At 52.0% G+C, this 18,541-nt stretch overlaps 3 protein-coding genes and 1 long non-coding RNA gene across 6 annotated transcripts; 2 read left to right on the top strand and 2 right to left on the bottom strand.

Moving 5' to 3' along the window:
- Window positions 1-2,112: 2,112 nt before the first annotated feature.
- LOC118605494 lies at window positions 2,113-4,263 on the bottom strand. Its single transcript, XR_004952192.1, has 2 exons — window positions 4,108-4,263; window positions 2,113-2,996 (listed from the first exon to the last, which is right to left on the bottom strand). It is a non-coding gene; the product is annotated as an uncharacterized LOC118605494 (long non-coding RNA).
- A 308-nt stretch (window positions 4,264-4,571) lies between these two features.
- Window positions 4,572-10,676, top strand: MXD3 (MAX dimerization protein 3). 2 transcript variants are annotated; one of them, XM_036224982.1, is made up of 6 exons: window positions 4,572-4,701; window positions 4,942-5,038; window positions 5,298-5,403; window positions 6,060-6,089; window positions 6,216-6,330; window positions 8,234-10,676. In XM_036224982.1, the coding sequence occupies exons 2-6, from the start codon at window positions 4,969-4,971 to the stop codon at window positions 9,044-9,046; spliced, it is 1,134 nt and encodes a 377-aa protein (XP_036080875.1). In that variant the 5' UTR covers window positions 4,572-4,701; window positions 4,942-4,968; the 3' UTR covers window positions 9,047-10,676. The 2 variants fall into 2 exon arrangements, with proteins under 2 accessions (XP_036080875.1, XP_016013783.1); XM_016158297.2 differs by lacking the exon at window positions 4,572-4,701 and having other exon boundaries at window positions 4,939-5,038; window positions 8,234-8,417; window positions 8,489-8,750.
- On the bottom strand, window positions 9,221-12,367 carry PRELID1 (PRELI domain containing 1). The gene is made up of 5 exons (XM_016158299.2): window positions 12,121-12,367; window positions 11,374-11,599; window positions 10,197-10,310; window positions 10,005-10,083; window positions 9,221-9,772 (listed from the first exon to the last, which is right to left on the bottom strand). Exons 1-5 carry the CDS (start codon window positions 12,210-12,212, stop codon window positions 9,624-9,626), a joined length of 660 nt encoding a protein of 219 aa, XP_016013785.1. The 5' UTR covers window positions 12,213-12,367; the 3' UTR covers window positions 9,221-9,623.
- Window positions 12,368-12,487: 120 nt separating this feature from the next.
- RAB24 (RAB24, member RAS oncogene family) lies at window positions 12,488-14,703 on the top strand. 2 transcript variants are annotated; one of them, XM_016158301.2, is made up of 9 exons: window positions 12,488-12,645; window positions 12,731-12,941; window positions 13,026-13,094; window positions 13,304-13,382; window positions 13,490-13,557; window positions 13,642-13,741; window positions 13,966-14,016; window positions 14,156-14,218; window positions 14,333-14,703. In XM_016158301.2, exons 2-9 carry the CDS (start codon window positions 12,825-12,827, stop codon window positions 14,395-14,397), a joined length of 612 nt encoding a protein of 203 aa, XP_016013787.1. In that variant the 5' UTR covers window positions 12,488-12,645; window positions 12,731-12,824; the 3' UTR covers window positions 14,398-14,703. The 2 variants fall into 2 exon arrangements, with proteins under 2 accessions (XP_016013787.1, XP_036080876.1); XM_036224983.1 differs by having other exon boundaries at window positions 12,488-12,941; window positions 14,301-14,703.
- The last annotated feature ends 3,838 nt before the right edge of the window (window positions 14,704-18,541 follow it).

Here is an 18,541-nt window from a genome sequence, read left to right as displayed (position 1 = left end):
GGGGGGGCACTGGGGAGGAGGGGATGGCAAAGGTGCTGGTACAATTGTACTTTTTTCTTTTTTCCCCACATCACCTCAACTTCTTTTGTACTATCTGATATAGTATCCCCAGGACTAGGGGTGACCCCTAAGTAAGAAACTAACTGTACCTTCAAAGCTTTATATCAGTATTGCTAAAAGTTTGATGGGGAGGGTTGTGCCTTCACTGTATATGGCAAATTGGGATTGGCAGTGAATGCAGCTATACTGCTCAGTGATCGGAACAACCCAGCAGTTCAGCATCCGTAAGCCGACCCACAGGAACAGAGTGCCCTGGGCGGGGGCAGTCCAGACCAGCACAGTGGCCAAACCTAACACCCCTGCCAAAATTGGAAAAGTTAGGGGAAAATGGAGAGGAGGGGGATGGTAGCTGAGGGTAAAGGCATGAGTGAAAGGTTTATGTAACCAGAGAAATTACATCCGTACCTCGAGAGATGCTCAGAGCAAGATGTTCCTGTCTCTTAGCCCAGTTACACCAGATGCCTGGGAGGGTGATACCTCGCCTGCTTTTGGAACCTAAAGAACTGAACATAAGTCTGTAAACCTAACCGGCATCACTCGGGGAGACATTTCAGTCATGCAGTGTGATGATGCACTAGGGCGTGACACTGGCTTTGTTATAATGCTGATCTTGAGAGTGAAATGTATTGGGAAATTGACTTAAAGCCTCCTCAGGAAATAAAACAGAAGGAAAATGACAGGCATGAGGAAGAACTGTGTTTACCTAATCATCAGCTAATTTCTATGCTAAATAGTTCTACACACATTTATCAGAAGGTACAAAGGAGGCAATGAATAATTAATTTAGTACAAAAATATGAAAGTGTATGAAAGGCTTCATAGGATGGATTCATTGTTTCTTTAAATTTACCCCTACCCCCAATACTGGCCCCTCTAAATGTTAGCCAATTTGATCATTTGCTTTAAGATTCTTGGCCAAAGGTGGTGGTAGGGGAGGTGGGAGAAGTGAGGGGGTTGAGAGGGCAGGTGGCCTGTATCCTAAAGAATTTGACTTTGCCCCAGAAGAGGTCTGGCCTTTGCCCTCAGCTCCTGAGATATGTTCTTAGTCAGCCTTTAGCTGGCCAGAGTAACCATGTGATTTAGGGTGGGGGCTGGTCACACAGAAAGACCAACAAGGCAACTTAGGGTGGGCTTTCGGGTCACATGATGTCAGTCACCTGGAGACTGAGCTCAGCCACATGGGTGATCAATCAATCAATCATCACGTCTACATAATGGGGCCCCCAAACTGAATACCGAGGCTCATATTAGCCTCCCTAGTTGGCAATACTCTGTGTGTTGTCACATCTTGCTACTGAGAAAGTAACTTGTCCTGACTGCATGGGGAGAGGGAGCAGAAGTCCCACATCTCATACTTCCCCAGCCTCATGAGCTTTTTCCCTTGGCCAATCTTAATCACTGTTCTTTCCCTGTAATAAACTGTATAATACAGTATATACAGTGAGCATAATAGCTGTGAGTGGGTTCTTTGAGTCCTAGCAAATTATCATTCCTAACAGTGGTTTTGCGAATCCCCCAAACTAGCCGTTGGTGTCAGAAGTGACAGTAGTCTTGTGTAGACTGTTTCTTCTAACTGTAGAATTGGCTAAATTCCTCAAAAAGCTCAAGAGGAATCCAAATGATAAGCCCCTTGCTCAAACTGCCAGGCAGGCAAGGATTTGCACTCTTAGGAAAATAAATGAAGAAAAAAAACAATAAAAATATACTTTGATATAATTATACTCCATTTTTCCTCACTTTTAAATTCTAGAATCAAAAATTATAAGAACGAGAAGCAAGGATATGTGCTTTATAATCAAGAGAAAACATACTCAATAGAAGTCCCACAAAAAGCCCAGTTATCGGAATATGTTATAAATATATAAATATTATAAATATATAACATAAATATTATAAACATAATAAAATATAATATAAACATTTGTAATTTATTATAAATAAAATGTATAACATAAATGTTATAATTTATACTATTATAAATATAAAAAATAATGGGAAAAGAATAATAATTGGAATAGAGAAGAGTGTTAACCTAAAAATAAAAGGCTAAAATGAGAGGCAATATGTATTTATTTGGGATCCAAAAGAACATTTTCATCCTAAGAATCTAGGAACAAAGGAGCAAATTAAATCCTAAATCAGTTTTTTGAAAAGATTAATAAAGTTGAAAACTGCTAGTTAGATTTATCAAGGGGTCGGGGGGCGGGGAGAGAGAGAAAGAGATTGATTGAGAGAGAGAGATTGAAAGAGAGGAACCACCTGTACCAGGAATCAACATGTGGACATACTACAGGTCCAAAAGAGACCCTGGTGCCCCCTACCTCCACCCCTAGGATAACTGGGACTGTAAGCCACTTCTGAGACTTAGTCTAGCCAGGCCTCATGGCCCAGTTCCCTGCAATTTCAGTGAGGGCCTCCCGGCTCCCTGATTCGTTCATCATTGTGCTGTGCTGCCCCTGACAGCCTGGGGGTGGCATTCCAGCAGTGGCCTCCAAGTTGAAGGTATGCTGATTGCTACACCAGCAGCCTCTTGTGGTTAAGGAGACTCAGGCCCACCAAGCTCCCCCTATTTCTCAGCACTGGTTTCCTCTGTCGCTGTGGTCATAGTCAGGTGGAAGAGGCTGACCCTAAGGGACACAGGAACATTGCTGTTTTCCAAAGGATGACCTGTTGGGGGAGGCTTGGGAACTTCCTGGAGTAGTGACATTTGATTCAAGCTAGCAGAGGCAAGGAGATGGGCAAGGGCATGGCATGGCACCAGACATGGCAGGAGGAGACACACAGTCCAGCTTGAGCTTTATCTTGAGGGCCAAGGTAGCCAGTGGGGCTTTCAGCAGGGGCTTGGCCTGGTCAGCTCCATCCTACCCCCGCACAAGGCCAGGCCACCTGGGTCCCAGATGTTTGATCAGTGGGCTTGGGCCCGCACTGTGTGGGTGCTGAAATAAAATTGGAAATTCATTCACAAGCCTTGTGACTCCTTTCTTTAGACATAAGTAATTGCAGCTGGGGGTCTGGGGAACCCATCAACCTGTTCTGGCCCTGCCAGCCTCTCCAGCATCAGCCTGCACCTGGTCTTGCTCTCTCTATGCTAGCCACAGTGGCCACCTTGCAGTCTGCATACGTTCCTTTCAGCCTCAGCGCCTATGCACCTGCCGTTCCTGTGTCTGGAATTCTCTTATATCCCTTAGACAAAGATAACACCTATTCATCCATTTCTCTAGAAAAACCTTCTCTGACCTCCCTGATTAGGTCAATGCTACTTAGGATGTGCCCTCTCGATGTCTTTTCCTGTGAGGAACTGTTAAAGCTTCAACTCTATTGTGTGATTACTATGTCCATCTCTCACCTGCTCCTTCGTGAACTCTGCAAAAGCAGGGACCCTTTCTGGTTTTGCCCATCGTCGTATTCTCCAGCCCCCAGCACAATGCCTGGGGGCCAGTCCATGCTCAGCAACTATGGGGTGAATGAATGGCTCATTTCTTGGCATGTCAGTGATTCCTCTGGGAGTGACTCTTGGAAAAACTCCGTGGTTTTCTTCCAAGGAACTGAGAGGACTCACTGCCATGTGTCACATGTCCATAAAGAATCTGGTCTCTCCTGTTCCCTTGCTCCATTGTAGGGTCACAGACTTGTCCCTGCTTAGCAGCAATGCTCCACCCTATAACACCTGCCTTCACCCTTAGATTGTCACCGTGCTTGCAGGTGTGGCTGCACCTGCCAGTGCTGCCTCCAGAAGTCACTGCAGCTACTCCTTCAGAGGCTAGGAAGTTACTTAGGGCTCTGTGGGAGTTGGAAGCCTGCGTGTAGTGGCCTGAGCAGTAGAAACCAGCAGTTCCTACCTACTGGGCACAGAACAGGTGTGGCCTTTGATCCATCAGCATCGCTGTCGCTGGGCTTCCCAAGCTTACAGGACGGAGGTCACTTCCCGAGTCACAGAGCTGAGAAGCAGCGGTGACAGGAGAGGAACCAGAACCCAGGGTTCACCGGGGAGCTACTTCGTGTGCTTCCATTGTATGGTCGGCCTCGGGAAGTCGATAGCCTACTAACCTTTCATAGCGACAGTAGTAGCTTCCCTGCAGGTGGTGAGGAGGAGGAGCCAGGAGACCATTCCCATTCGCCACAATAGGAAGCAGAAGCCCGGCAGGGACCACAAGGGCAGATGGCCAGCAGGCCAGGCCAGAGCACAGACCCCGGAGCGCGAAGCGGGATCCGCAACCCCTCCCCCAGCGCCTGCGCATTGCGGCCTGGTTCCCCGCTCAGCCCCGCCCCCACCGCCGGGTTTTCAAATTTGAAACCTGCTCCTTTTCCCGCCCGAACATGTTGACCAGCGGCGGGAGAGGGCGGGGCCGCACGTAGCCAATAGAGCTTCAGAGGCTCCCCTGTCCCGCCCCGAAGGTGACGCCCGCGAGCCTCCGGAGACAACCTGCAAATGGGTTGGGCGCCCGCCTGCCCCGCCTCGGCAGCACCCATGTGCAGCAGCCGAGCCGCGGGCATTCTGGGGGCCACGACCCACAGAGCACGATTCTCTATGCAGGGCCATTGCCATCAGCACAGGCTGGAAACCGAGGCCCAGGGACGCCAAGTAGCCGGCGCGGAGTCGCTGAGCAAAGCGGCCGAGACGCATCACTCCCGAGGCTGGGGGTTCGCGCAAAGCCAGACTTGGAGCTGGCGCCCGTGGCGGCCCCGCGGGAGTTCGAGGGGGCAGGCTGCTCGCGGGGGGTGGGCTGCGGTCCCCGCACGTCCCAGGGGGCGGGGCAAGGAGCTGGGGCGTCCCGGGGGCGGGGCGTCCCGGGGGCGGGGCCGGGAGCCCGTGTTTGTTGCACCGTTTCAGTTACATTGTAACAAAAGTGGTGTAGCGGCTCCTCCGGCCCGCACCCCCAGGGCCACCCGCCACCGGCTGTCGTCGATATGGAACCCGTGGCCAGCAACATCCAGGTCCTGCTGCAGGCAGCCGAGTTCCTGGAACGCCGGGAGAGAGGTGAGGCACAATCCTTGGCGGGATTCCAGGCGGCTATCTCGCTGACACGGGCCCGGGCTGGACTTGGCTTCCAACTTGAAGGATGGGGCAATAGCCCTGGGGAACCTCCACCTTCAACTCGAGAGGGATCCGTGGGAGGTCGGGCTGGGAGGGGTTAGGGAAATGGCCCTGGCGCCAAAAGCCCCTCCCTGACTGCCGTGCCAGGGGCGCCCGCTGCGACCAGCCCCAGCCTGACGCGGGCGGGGGCTCTTTCTGGCAGAGGCTGAGCATGGCTACGCGTCTCTGTGCCCGCACCGCAGTCCGGGCTCTGTCCACAGGAGAAGGAAGCGATCCCCACAAGCTTCTGGCGCGCCGGACAGTGGACGGTGAGGAGGGCCTGAGAGAACGGAGGCGGGGGATGGGCGCCGTCCCTTTTCGGGCTCCTTCTTAGGCCAGTTCCCCCTTGTTGCTTGCGTCTTCGTGGCCAGGTTCTCTACTCTAGAGACATTCAGACCCCTCCTGCCATCTCCCCACCCTCCAAACACACACCCTTTCATTCATTTCTTGAGTATCCCCAATGTGCCAGGGACTGTGAACAGGGCAGTTCTCAGTCCCGTTCCCACGCTCACTCTTACACTCCACCTATCAAACCCTCAGGCTTGCTCCTTTTCTCTCCTTGTCTCAACCCTTTGCACTCGCCATTCCCTCCAATTGGAGTGCCTCTCCTTTTGCTACCCCCTTTGGGTAACTTATGTTTCTGGCTCAGCTCAGCTGTCACCCTTGCCCAGGAAGCCCTTCTTGACTGATTGTAGGGGGCTTCGTTTGGACCCCATAGCCACCTTAGCAGGCCTCTCAGCATTTGGCCCTCTGTGTGTCTCTGCCTCCACCTGGCAATTCAGGTGCCCAAGGCCAGCACAGGGTCCCCACATGGAGCTAGTTCGAGGCAGACGTCAGTAGTGGGTTGTGAGCCTCTGGGAGCCTGGGACTGAGGGTGTGGGCAGCAGCTGACATCCCCTCATCTTGTCTTATCTGGCATTGACAGGTCTGTGCACAATGAGCTGGAGAAGCGCAGGTGAGTCCCAGCCCTGTCCTGATAACACCAGATCCCAGGAACCACCTCCCTGTGGCCTTGCCTTCCCTGCCAGCCCTCTGGCCAGCGAGACGGCTGGCACTGCCCTCCAGACCCCTTTCCCTGCAGGAGGGCCCAGCTGAAGCGGTGCCTGGAGCAGCTAAAGCAGCAGATGCCCCTGGGATCTGACTGTGCCCGATACACTACACTGAGTCTCCTGCGCCGGGCCAGGATGCACATCCAAGTAAGGGGCTACCCCTGCACCCTGGGGTTGGCTTGCCAGGACAGGTGGACAGGTGTAGTAGGGAGCTGTTGGGTAGAACTGGGGAGAGAGGCCTGTGGTTAGAGCTTCACGGTGTGAGAGGGAACAGTTCTTTATGCTTTTAGTTTCCAACTTTCTTAAATGGGAAGAAAAGCAAAAAATAACTCAGAGGATGGTTCTGAGGCTTACGCTTCAATGTTCACCTAATAAACGTTCACTGTCGTTATTACAGCTATTATTATTTCCATCCCAACTGTGAAGCCAGGCACTTAGCCTCTCTGGACTTCCTTTCTTCTGTATGAATGGAATGGCTGTTGGGAGATTCCGTGATGGGTCATGTGTAAGGGCCCCTTAGGCTGCAGAGGGCTGGTCTTTGCTTTCTCTTCCCCATCCTTCAAGGCCTGTCCTGAAGCTACTTTGGGAGGCAGCTCCAGAGACCAGGAAGGGGAGAGGACTGAGAAGACAGTAGTCATCTGCTTGTCCAGGGCCCTGCTGCTGCCCCCTGGTGGACATGAGCTGACTCAAAATCCCAGGCAGCCAGAGAATGGGAATTACAATCCACCTTGGAAATAATGGAAACCTTTCCTGCCCTCCTGGGCCCTTCTTCTTTAGTGTTTTTTTTTTTTTTTTTTTGGTTTGTTTGCTTGTTTGTTTTGCCCTTTTGACAGAGGAAGAAGTGGAGGCACAGCTGGGCTCATGAGAGGCAGATTCAGAACCCAGGCCCAGGTGGTTGAGACAGAGACAGATAGATGTGCCATGTGGCAAATCACAGTGTGAAAACTGCATACTGTTCCATAGGTACCTATGTTCCCCTCAGGGTGGCTGGATAACACCCTGGCTGGATAGCAGGCCTGTTTCTGACATGGAGTTTGCCTGGCCTGGTTCTTGGAGGGATGGTATGCCTCTCAGGTGCTGACTGGCTGGCTGATGGGCAGGGCCTGGGTATCACTCCTTTGAAGCCCCATCACCTCTCCTGGACTCTCTGCTTCCTGTTTTGCTTCCACCAGGCTGTCCTCTGTCTTGCTGTAGGATATTCTTTTTATCACATAGATCTGCCCAGGCCCATCTCCTGTCAAATCCAGGCCCTTTACAACTCAGACCTTGCCACTGACCTGATTTTTTGCTATTATCTCTTCCCCATTCCCCACCAAAAAGCTGAACTCTTTGTGCTCTTACCGGTCCCCCTCTGTCTGGGCACTTCTCACCCATGTCTGCCCAGGCAGCTCCTGCTCACTGAGGGCTCTAATGGGAGAACCCTCAGCTTCCAGCCCCTGGTACTGAGTGGGGACTGGAAGACCTCTGGTGGGGTGTGGGGAGCAGAGTAGTGCTGAAGCCATCGGGATTCTGGGAGGGTCGACCAGGAGTTACAAGCTGGTATGCTTTTGTTTAGTCTGTAGTTTTCTAAACGTTTAAATTAGTTGGCAGCACTTAAAAGGACATTTGACATGGAAAATCTGACTTTCTAGCTTCATTAAAGAAACTGGATCTAGCAGCACTGGGCCTATTTCCATGTGGCAGTAATTGGCTGGAACCTAGAGGTGGCCACCTCTTTCAGCTAGAGTACACACTTGCCAGTGTGCCACACACTGTCCCCCAACCCCGAGCACACATCACTCCTTCGTATCACTTGCCTTGGCCCGAAGGTCTTTGAGATTGTGCTGCTCCCTCTCCCCATCCAGGTAGAGAACTGACAGGCCATTTATTTACCTGGGGCAGGTAGAATTGGGGGATGTAGGAGCAATCCTCTGGGGCCCCAATATGATGAGCCCGTCTGAAGCAGGCAGTCAGTCACCAAGTGTCCATGGTTCACTGCTGAGTGGTACTGGGGTGAGACTTGGGCCCCCAGGCAGCTGAATCCAGCCCTTTGCTCCCTTGGGATCTACAGAAGCTGGAGGAGCAAGAGCAGCGGGCCCGGCGGCTCAAGGAGAAGCTGCGCAGCCGGCAGCAGAGCCTGCGGCAGCAGCTGGAACAGCTCCGGGCGCCCCTAGGGGCAGGCGAGCGGGAGCGGGTAAGGGCAGACAGCCTGGACTCTTCGGGTCTCTCCTCCGAGCGCTCTGATTCAGACCAAGGTGAGTGCCCTGAAGTGGAGGGCTGGGGCGAGTGGTGGGCCAGGTCTGCTGACTGGACTGTCCCTGTACAGAGGAACTGGAGGTGGACGTGGAGAGCCTGGTGTTTGGGGGTGCAGAGGCCGAGCTGCTGCCAGGCTTCAGTGCGGGTCGGGAGCACAGTTACTCACACGGTGGTGCCTGGCTATGACCCTCAATGCCCCAAAGCACCTCTGCCCAGAGCCTGCCCTCCACCCAGCTCTACCAGGGAGGAGCCCTACCACAAGCCTCAGGGGCTGCTTGGAGTCACCTCCAGTTGGAATGGACTAAAAGGACATTTGCATGGGCACAGGCGGTTCCCTGCCCTGCGGTGCTGCCACATCTCTCCTAGGGGCGGGGCCTGCAGGCAGGCAGGCAGGCAGTTTTTGCCTGAGCTGTCTTTCCAGGCAGTTTTTTGTAGCACTTGGCTCCACTGTCTCCATGGGGACAGGAAGCCTCTTGGGCCCTCATGTCCCTTCCTGGACAAGGCCCCCTGGCCTTTGCCCATACTGTACAGTATTTTCATTAAAAGGCTCTTTCTTAACTTCCTGTCCATGGTCTTGCCTCATAAAAATAGGGGAACTTCCAGCCACAAACTGGGAAAGAGGAAATGAGATCAGTAGCTACCAATAAGGCTGCTGACTGTTCCCAGCAGTGCCCCTTTAATCCTTACAGCCCAGAGGCCTCTGTCCCCTCTTGCAGGTGGGCTGAGCAATATGATTTGCCTAAGGTCCAAAGCCAGGAAAACTGGAGTCAAGATCCGAACCAAAGCTTTCTGACTCCAGAGCTGGGGCTGAGTGAATTCAACAAATATTTATTGAGTGCCTATTATGTGCTAGATATCGTTCCAGGTACTTGGGACATATCAGAGAACAAACCAAGGGCCCTGCCCTCGTGGAGCTTACAGTCTAGCATTCATGACCACTGTGCCTACATGCTGTCTGTGACAATGAGCAAGTCCCAGAAACTTTCTGTGCCTCTGTTCTCAGCTGCCTCATGGGGGGAAGAAGCAGGCCTGGCCCAGACGTGGGTAACATGTCTGGTGCATATAGATGCCAAATAAGACACCACCCCACCCACCACCCAGACAGTAGATTGGGCTGGAAGTCGACCTTTAATAATAAAGTACAAGAGGGAGGGCAGATTGGAGCCAGGTGGCCTGGGGTGTTGCTGCACCAGGCCCTGGGCTGGCTACACAAACTGCTGCTGTTGCTGCTGCTTCTTGGTGGCTGCTTTGCTGGCAAGGTCCTTGGCCTTCTCCGTAGCTGCCAGTGCTGTCTCTTTTGCCTTCTCTTTGGCTTCCTTGGCTGTCTCAACAAGGGTTTTGGAAGGGGCCTCACCTGCAGCAAAGAGCAGGAGGCTGGCTGGGTTCATACGGTGCCAAGAAGCCCCACCTAATCACTCCCCACAACATTCACCTTCCGTAGGCCAGGACCCATTGGAAAGGCAGGGTATAGTTGGAATCCCAGGGTCAGAATAGTGCAGTGACAGCCCCACGCGCCACACCAGTCAAAGCAGCTAGGACTTGACCCCAGCCTCTAGGTTTTCCCCAGCAGTGCTCAGAGCTCTCACCTTGCAGTTTGGCCAAGATGTATTCAAAACCCTTCATTGTCTTGGTCACATTGCTTTTGAACCGGGCGAGACCAAATTCCTGGCAAAAAATGAGAAGAGGAAGGATTCTGAGCTGCCCGCTGACTCCTAGCTCAGTCTCTATGTAAAATGCTTTGGGCCCCAGAACCCCAGTACCCCCATGACGCTGCTCACCTGGACAGCTCTGGAGACACCAAATAAACTAGAGGAGACCCAGGCTTCCCGGCGGATTTCGGTCCAGCCGCTGTTATCAGAGTTCACACAGTAAACACATCGTTCCTCCACCACCTGTGCAGGGAGTCAGGTCAACCACAATTGTGTGGCAGTCTTTCATTTTGCCAACTTCATATAAATTTGATCCCTTTCCTCTTTTCATGAAGGAAACCAATAAAATGAAAATCCATTCCTTTCTCTTATTGTATCCCAAGCTGCAGTTATAGGAAGAGCAAGAACAAAGGTCACTTTGCTTTCTAACACCTCTCCTTTGACCCCTTAAACTAGAAGCCACATGGATTCTTGAGATCAGCAGAGAGTCTTCCAGCTCCACCTTGGCCCTGGATTTTGTTTTCTACCTTTATGTCTAGACATGTGCAATGTTGGTAGCCTGTTGCAGTGCTTGAGCATTCTGGCAGTCCAAATAAAAATGGAAATCTGGCCAATTGTCAGATTTCCAGAGTGGAGAAAGTAGATCAGCACTTCTAAGAGAAACACTTCAAAGACCTGTCTCGCAGCTGGACTGAAAGGCATTTCTTACAGTAGGATCACTATCTTGGTAATTTAGAAAACAGAGGTAGTCTCCTCAGGGTAGACTGCTGTGAGGCCTTCAGATAACTCTGGGGCAGTGAATTAAGTTGCTTGCTTATTCTGTGACCTTGGAGGACACTTCCCCTCTTTGAGTCTCCCTTTCCTCTTTGTACAAGACAGTAATATCCTCCTCCTCCCAGGGTTGTTGTGAATATTAGCTAAGAATGAAAGTTCCTGGAAAGCTTCAAGGTATTCATGTGAGAAGATAATATAGAATGCTCCTTAAACCAGGTGTTCAAGTTTTAAAGGCAAGAGATCAAAGGTATATGGAACCCCTTTTTCCCCCAAATCTCAGGCAAAAATCCATATATAAGACACAAGAGGGTCCCTCTAGTCTACACAGGGTAAGAGGCCCAGATTCTCTCCTGTCTGAGGCACATCCAAGACACCCTTATGGCTTTGATGGATATCTGAAAACCACTGCCTCCCTTCCCCTGCATCACTGGCTCCCTAGCCACATGTACCTGGATTTTGTTTTCTACCTTTATGTCTAGTGTGGAGTGTTGTTAGCCTTCTTTTTGGGATGGGGGGAACCAAAGGGTCTCACCATCAGCCGGGCGTGGTTGATGTTCCAGGTGAAGGTGGTCATGGTCTGGTTCTGTGGGTCCACAATAGAATCCTCCAGGATGTACACTGAGTGAGCAACATTGGCAGGAAATAGTCGCTCCGCCCAGCGCGGCATCCTATTGGTCTTGGTCAGGAGTCTCCGGGACAGGAGCTTCTGGTCAGGGGTCACCTCCCGGTGCACTATGTCTTCCGTCAAGACATGTTTGCTGAAGGTGTCAAGAGTGAAGGTGACCCTTGAGAGCGTGTCCCTGAGAAACTGCCTGTTGGGGTTCCCATTTGGAGCCTCCTTGCCCAGAATGGTCAGGCTTTCCCCCAAACTTGCAGTGATCTGTGTGTGTTGTGGTTCAGACCCTAAGTAGAGTCCTGTAAACCTATCCCAGGGCAAATTCCAACTCCTGCCCCTCCACTGACCTGGACTTCCTGATTTACTGCATCGCTGGAGAGCGCTTGGGATTATAACCCCAGGATCCCTCCCAATTCCTGTGCTGCCACCTCTTCTGGTCTCACGACCCCGAGATGAGAGAACCTTAGACTAGGACCTCCAGTAAACCACCGCTCGGGGCCCAGCCTCATTCTAGTACTTTGCAGGCCTGGCCGCTTCCCAGATAGGGTCCTCTTGCCCTAAGGACAACCAGAGTTCCGGCGATCCCCTACTCGTGTTTCCTCGCCCCACAGTTCGATCTCCAAACAGCGAGGGGGGAGGGGTGTTCTTTCTCGGGCTACGTACCTGTAGGGATTCGGGTACCGCTGCCAGAAAGCAGCGAACACTTGGTCCCAGGAACTCCGGAGCACGCTCTGGCCCAGGAAATACTTCACCATCGTCCCGGCCGGGGCGGGCTCAGCACCTGCGCAGCATCAGGGGTGCACAGCCTGGGGGGCACGCGGAGGCCAGGCCGGGGCTCGGCGCACGCCCGCCAGGCTCGCTGCTCAGTCACCACCGCACCGCGCCCTACCAGCCGCCGCCGCCATGAAGAGTTGTAGGGCCTCCCACTACTTCCGGCGCAGCCTCGCAGTACTCACCACTTCCGGCGCCCCCGCCCACGTGACCAGAGGCCCCGCCTCCTCTACCCCCTCCTCCGCGGGATTCTTCGCGCCGCGGGCCGAGCCTTGTTGGAGAGGACCCCAGGCGCGGTGGCGAATCCGATCCCGAGCGGCGCCTGATCCAGGAGGCGAGAGAACTGGGAGGCGGCGTGTGGCGCCGTTGAGGGCGCTGCTCTGAGCGCTCTCAGGCTGCCCCGGGCCCTGGGCTCTTGTAAGGATCAGCGCCCGGGGCCGAAGAGCGGGGACAGGTGGGGCTCTGCCAGAACTCGAGCCGGACGCGGTGTCTTGAGTTGTAGGGACAGCCTTGGGCACTGCCTGCCGGAGCGGAGATCCAAGTTTACCTCGCGCGCGGGCTCAGGCCCCTAACGCGGTTGAGGCGGCCCCGGGAGCATGAGCGGGCAGCGCGTGGACGTCAAGGTGGTGATGCTGGGCAAAGAGTACGTAGGCAAGACGAGCCTGGTGGAGCGATATGTGCATAACCGCTTCCTGGTGGGGCCTTATCAGAACGTGAGTGTGCCCCGCGGGGCCGGGCACAGGTGGGAGGGGGCTAGCCCTCACCCATGGCCCTGATCGCTTACCCCCTGGTTGCAGACTATCGGGGCCGCCTTCGTAGCTAAGGTGATGTCCGTCGGAGACCGGACGGTGACTTTGGGTATTTGGGTAAGTCCCCTGGGCAAGAGCCCTGGGCAAACCCATTCCTGAGGAGGCTTAGGTTTTGTCTATCCTGGCTGACTTGCGGCCGGCCATACAGAGGCCATTTCTCTAGACCCCATTTTAAAATGGGTGTCTGGAGGACGTGGTATTAGTTTGCAGTCTTGGGGAGTAGCTCAGTAACTCAGGCCAGGGCTGAGCCTCCTCCTGCCCTTCAGGACACAGCAGGCTCTGAGCGCTACGAGGCCATGAGCCGAATCTACTATCGGGGTGCCAAGGCTGCCATCGTCTGCTATGGTAAGGGAGTTTCTGGTCTGTTTCTCAGACAAGAAGGGGTGGGTTCAGGCTGGGCTTAGAAAACAGCCCTTGACCCATGTTTATGTTTTTGTGTCTCTCACACCAAGACCTCACAGACAGCAGCAGCTTTGAGCGGGCAAAGTTCTGGGTGAAGGAACTGCAAAACCTAGAGGAGGTAGGTGGCCAGACCTCACAAGAGGACCAGGGTTGGGGATCTGGTGGTCCGTGGGGGTGACCCGGACCTTGTCCTCTGCTTCAGGGTTGTCAGATCTACCTGTGTGGCACCAAGAGTGACCTGCTGGAGGAGGACAGGCGGCGTCGACGTGTGGATTTCCACGATGTCCAGGACTATGCAGACAGTAGCTGCTCCTCAGCCTCCTGGGGATGTGGGAGGGAAGTGGCTGCTTGGGTGGGTCACAGAAAAAAAGGGACTGCATTGGCAGCCATGGCAAGATACCCTGGGAAGGCTTTCTGGCCTCCCTGAACCTCTATGGTCCAGAGGAGTCCCTGAACTGCTAGGCTTCCCCTATGTCTCTGTCCACCTGATTCTCAGGTATGGGACTTTAGTCACTTTTCTTTACAGATATCAAAGCTCAGCTCTTTGAAACATCCAGCAAGACAGGCCAGAGTGTGGGTGAGTGCTATCCTGGGCCTCACAGCAGGAAGAAACAGGGGCACCAGAGGAGGCAGATAAGAGCCTAGAGGGCTGGGTCACTGGGTAATCCCAGGGCTGTTGGCATTGGGCCCTCACTGATCATCCTTTTTCCTGCCAGACGAGCTCTTCCAGAAAGTGGCAGAGGATTACGTCAGTGTGGCTGCCTTCCAAGTGATGACAGGTGTGTGCTTCCCTAGCCTCTCTGGAGACTTCCTCCAGGCCTCAGCATCTGGCCCCCTTCACCTTACCTGATACCCCAACAGAATGGTGTTGAGCTGCTGCCTCTCTTTGACAGAGGACAAGGGCGTGGACCTGGGCCAGAAGGCAAACCCCTACTTCTACAGCTGTTGTCATCACTGAGTCACCAATCATCTGGCCCCAGGGGAGTTAAAGGAATTCCCCCCTGCCACCCCCCCAACCGAGGGGCTGGACCTAGCTCTTGTCTGGGCTTGGGTGGTCAAATGTGTGCACTATCCCAGGTCCCTATGGCAGCAGAGGTGGCACATGCCTGTGCTGGCCCATGGAACGGACGCAGCATTGGGCTGACTGATGAGCATTAGGAGGGCTGATTTGGACCCCAGGCTTCTGCCCTGGACAGCACTTGTGTCTGCAGATTACTTAAGTGGCTTCTGATTTGTAAATAAAATCAATGCACTGTGAATCACATTCTGCCCCTTTCCCTGCTGTGTAGATTGGGTGTCAAGACACCTAGTTTTGTCTCGGGCCACCTGGCTGGCCTCACTTCCTGTATTAAGACCCCTCCCATCTCTTAATTTTCCATTGAAAACCAAGTTCACTACAGGGTTGCGATGAGACAATGGAGAAACAAGAAGGCCCTTTCCTGTACTTCAGTGGGGACAAAGATAGGGTGAGAGGCTGGGGTTAGGGCATTGCAAAGCTCACAATTCCTTCTCAGTGGTGCTGAGAAGAGCAAGGCAGGCACTTAAGTAGTGTCCAGAGATCAAAGGATTGAGCACTTCTACCTCAGACTGGCTGGTTCTACCACATCTGTCATACCTATGCCCATCCATGAGTCATGCCTGTGGCTCAGGTCCTGAGCTTCCCATCAATATCCTACGATGTGCTTTAATGGTAGGAAAATCAAGACGTTCTGCAACACAGGTCTTTTGGATCCAGAATGGGATCCAAATCAGCTACTTAGAGACTTAACCTGAGTTTACCTGTAAAGTGAGGTAACTGCTACCCACTTCCGGACAGTGAAGATCCTGAGAGAAAACTCTAGAAATGCTTATCTTCCCACACTTTTTGGGAAGGCCTTTTGTTGAAGGGGCAAGAAGTTTGGGACTAGGTCAGAAGGGGAGGCAGACTCCCAAGTTTCCCCCAAAGTGTATTTCTGGGCCTTGGAGATCCAAATATTTTTTTTAAAGGATGATCAGGTGTTACTGTAGATAGGGCTGATACCTTCCTTTCAACCAAAAGGAAGCATGTGGCAGCCCTTTCCTCTATGGAGGCTTGGCCCCATTATCTCTACTTTCCTGCCTTAGGGCCAGGACAAGGTAGTGCCTAGCACTTGCCTCTGAAGAACTAAAAACTTGGTCAAGATAGTCAGACTTGCACTTGGGAAGTGCTCTGGTTCCGCTTTCTTCTTTAAAACCAATACCTCAAAATACCCTTCCTTCATGGGTGATGAAGGCTTCCTGTGTAGGACCGAAACACACCAATCACTCCCAAAGAGCTGACTACTGGGAGGAAAAAACCTCTACTCCCATGGGGTGTTGGAGAAAGGGCCCAGCTCCACTGTCCCCACCTGGAAACTGGCTTGGGGAACTGGCTTCTGCTCTCATCCCAAACCACCCTCCTTCCTGTTGGGCTATAGCTCCCCATGGACAACAAAACACAACACAGGGCAAGGGCCATAAGAGTAAAGTTAAACTTTACTTTACAGTAATTTTTTTCTATATACAAAGAATTACAGTACATGTTTATGGGGACTCCTAGCACAGGGCTCCCCTCTTTTCCACTAGGAGTTTCACTTACAGCTGACAATCTATGGGGATTAAGAGGGGCAAAAAAAAACAAAAAACAAAAAACAAAAACAATGATGGACCTCAGTTGATACCCCAGACCCCTTTCTTAAAAATATAAAGACAGATCTCTATTGTCAGCCTGCTTCTTGCCACAACATAGAGAGCTGCTCTTCCATGAGCTCCTGTGCGCTGCACTCACCCGTCTTCTACACACTCACCTACATGCACACACAGGCAGCACCCACAACAGACCCAGGGATCGCCCATTCCCTGTCCCTACCTTGCAAGTCTAGAGCACCAGAACCATTCATCTCTGTTCCTAGCCCTGGGCTGGCCTCCTGTCTGCAAAACTTGGCTCGACTCCAGGGAGTGACACCTAAAGACCCTCCATAGCCTGATGTTTGGGAATTCATAGGAAAGCAGCTTGAGAGAAGGGACCAGAAGGATTTAACATGCTCTGTTTTTACTTGTAGGAAACATTTCTCCCTAGGCTGTGGATTTCTAATTAAAATAAACTTTCTACTTAAGAAATATTACCATTAATCTTCATAAGCAAGAGAGGTGCTCCCACAAGAGAGGAAGAGGTAGAGAGGGCCAGAAGGTAACAGGGAGACCCAGCACCTGGAGCTCTCTACCAACCAGTTCCAGGCAGTGTGGACAGAGACTATGGACAAGGTGACACACCAGCCCTAAGAAACTCAATGGCCACCCTCATCTCTTCCACCTCTGGATTGTGCCAGACCACGCCAGGGTCAGCCGCAGGCTTCATCAAGGCTCTGCCTTTTGCTCTAACGGAGCCTCAAAGAAACTCTTCTACATAGTCTCTTTCTCCCAAACAGGAATCTGGGTTTCTCAATTCGCCAGTCCCTCAACCCTTGGCAGTGCTTATTTATACCAGGAAAGTAGCACCATCATTACATTTTGTGTGTGTGTGTGTGCAAAGCAATTATCTACTCTTATTTCAATTTATTCTACAGCGACCTTTAGCCCTGCTGCACTGGACCTAGGAAGCTCAGCTGAGTACTAACTGGCCATAGCCAGTGAAAGTCGCATGCAGTGGCCACCTAGCTCTAAATGACATGGAATGTCTCTCACATGGAACAGCCCAGACATTATTCAGTAGAAAAGGGCTTGTGGCAGGCAGCTCCTTTCCTGCCATGATCTCAGGTTAGGATACTGGGCCATTCTGACCTCCTGACTGACAAACTCCAAGATGTCAATATTCTCCCAAAAAGCCTTAAGAAAACTTGCTTTGTAGGAGCTGAGAGCAAAACCCATCCACGTTTAGTGCTCTCCTGACGCCTCTCCACAGGGGGAGCTGCCAGAACCAGACTTCCTTCCTGCCATTGTGTTCTCACGGAGACCAGGGGAGTCCAGCTCCAGCGAGGAGATGCTGCCAAGCCTGGGAAAGGATAGCTGATGTATTTCATGCCCTGACTGTGGTGTGGGGTAGAGGAAGGGAAGAATACAATATTTTCATTAATGCCAAAGATATAGATTTGGTAGTTGTTCAGAAGAGGATCAGCATGGTGATTTAAATCACCTCCAACAGTAACTTCAGGGGGAAGCAGACATTTAAAATTTAAAAACTTGGATGCTTTTGTAACAGTAACAACTATTTTGCTATCAGAATCGGTTTGGTTTGCTCCAGTAGAAGCAACAAATGAAGCTTTGAATTCAAATTTTAGGTTTCCATATATTTTTTCCCCAACTTAACAGGGCTAGGAAAGGTTACTGGTTTTCTAGCTATCTACAAAGTGATGGCCCCCCTCAGAGAGGCTTCCTGGGGAGGTCCACGCTAAACCCCACCCCGTACAAAGACAAGGAGTTTCTGAGAGAGATTGCCTTGTAACTGCCACTTCCCATGCCCTGAAGAAAAGGTCTCAGTACAGGCTCCAGGAGAGCCCTCAAGGGCTGACAAAGTAACCCTCTCCCCACTACCAGGCAAGAGTCTCAGTCCACAACAGTCCTTCTGACTGTACAGTAACTGCTTTCCTAATGTTAACAATCTAGTATCAGATGCTGTGAACAGTGGGCCTGATGATTGAATTTCTAGTTTTCATTCAACTTGAGTCTTTCAACGGCCCTCATGAAAGCCTGGTAGTCCATCCACTTTAAAAACTGCCTCCTCCCTCTAAACCAAGCACAGCTCAGTTGTTTCCCCAGGCAAGACTGGAAAGAAATTTCCAGTGAATGGTGGAGAACGGAAAGAACCAAAACCACAAAGTGGCAAGTCATGGCCCACCTTTCCCTCACTTCTTTCTGTCCTATGAGACATATCTAGAGTGGCTGTCAATCCCCTAGCAAGCCTACTTCAGAGAAGCTACTTTAGGATCAAACTTCTCCACTTATAAATTTTTACACAGCCTGCACAACCCCGCCCCCCACAAAAAAAATTCACAGTTTATTTCATGAAACAAAGAGCTACGATAATTTAACACACAACACAGTGAACGGAGATTCTGACAGTGCAGTGTGGATATCTTTCTGATCACAACTACAGATGACAGGAGAGG

This window comes from Rousettus aegyptiacus, unplaced genomic scaffold, assembly GCF_014176215.1.
Source record: "Rousettus aegyptiacus isolate mRouAeg1 unplaced genomic scaffold, mRouAeg1.p scaffold_m13_p_7, whole genome shotgun sequence".
Lineage (NCBI taxonomy): Eukaryota > Metazoa > Chordata > Mammalia > Chiroptera > Pteropodidae > Rousettus > Rousettus aegyptiacus.
Note: the sequence above shows the minus strand (reverse complement) of the source record. Positions and strands in the feature narration are given on the sequence as shown.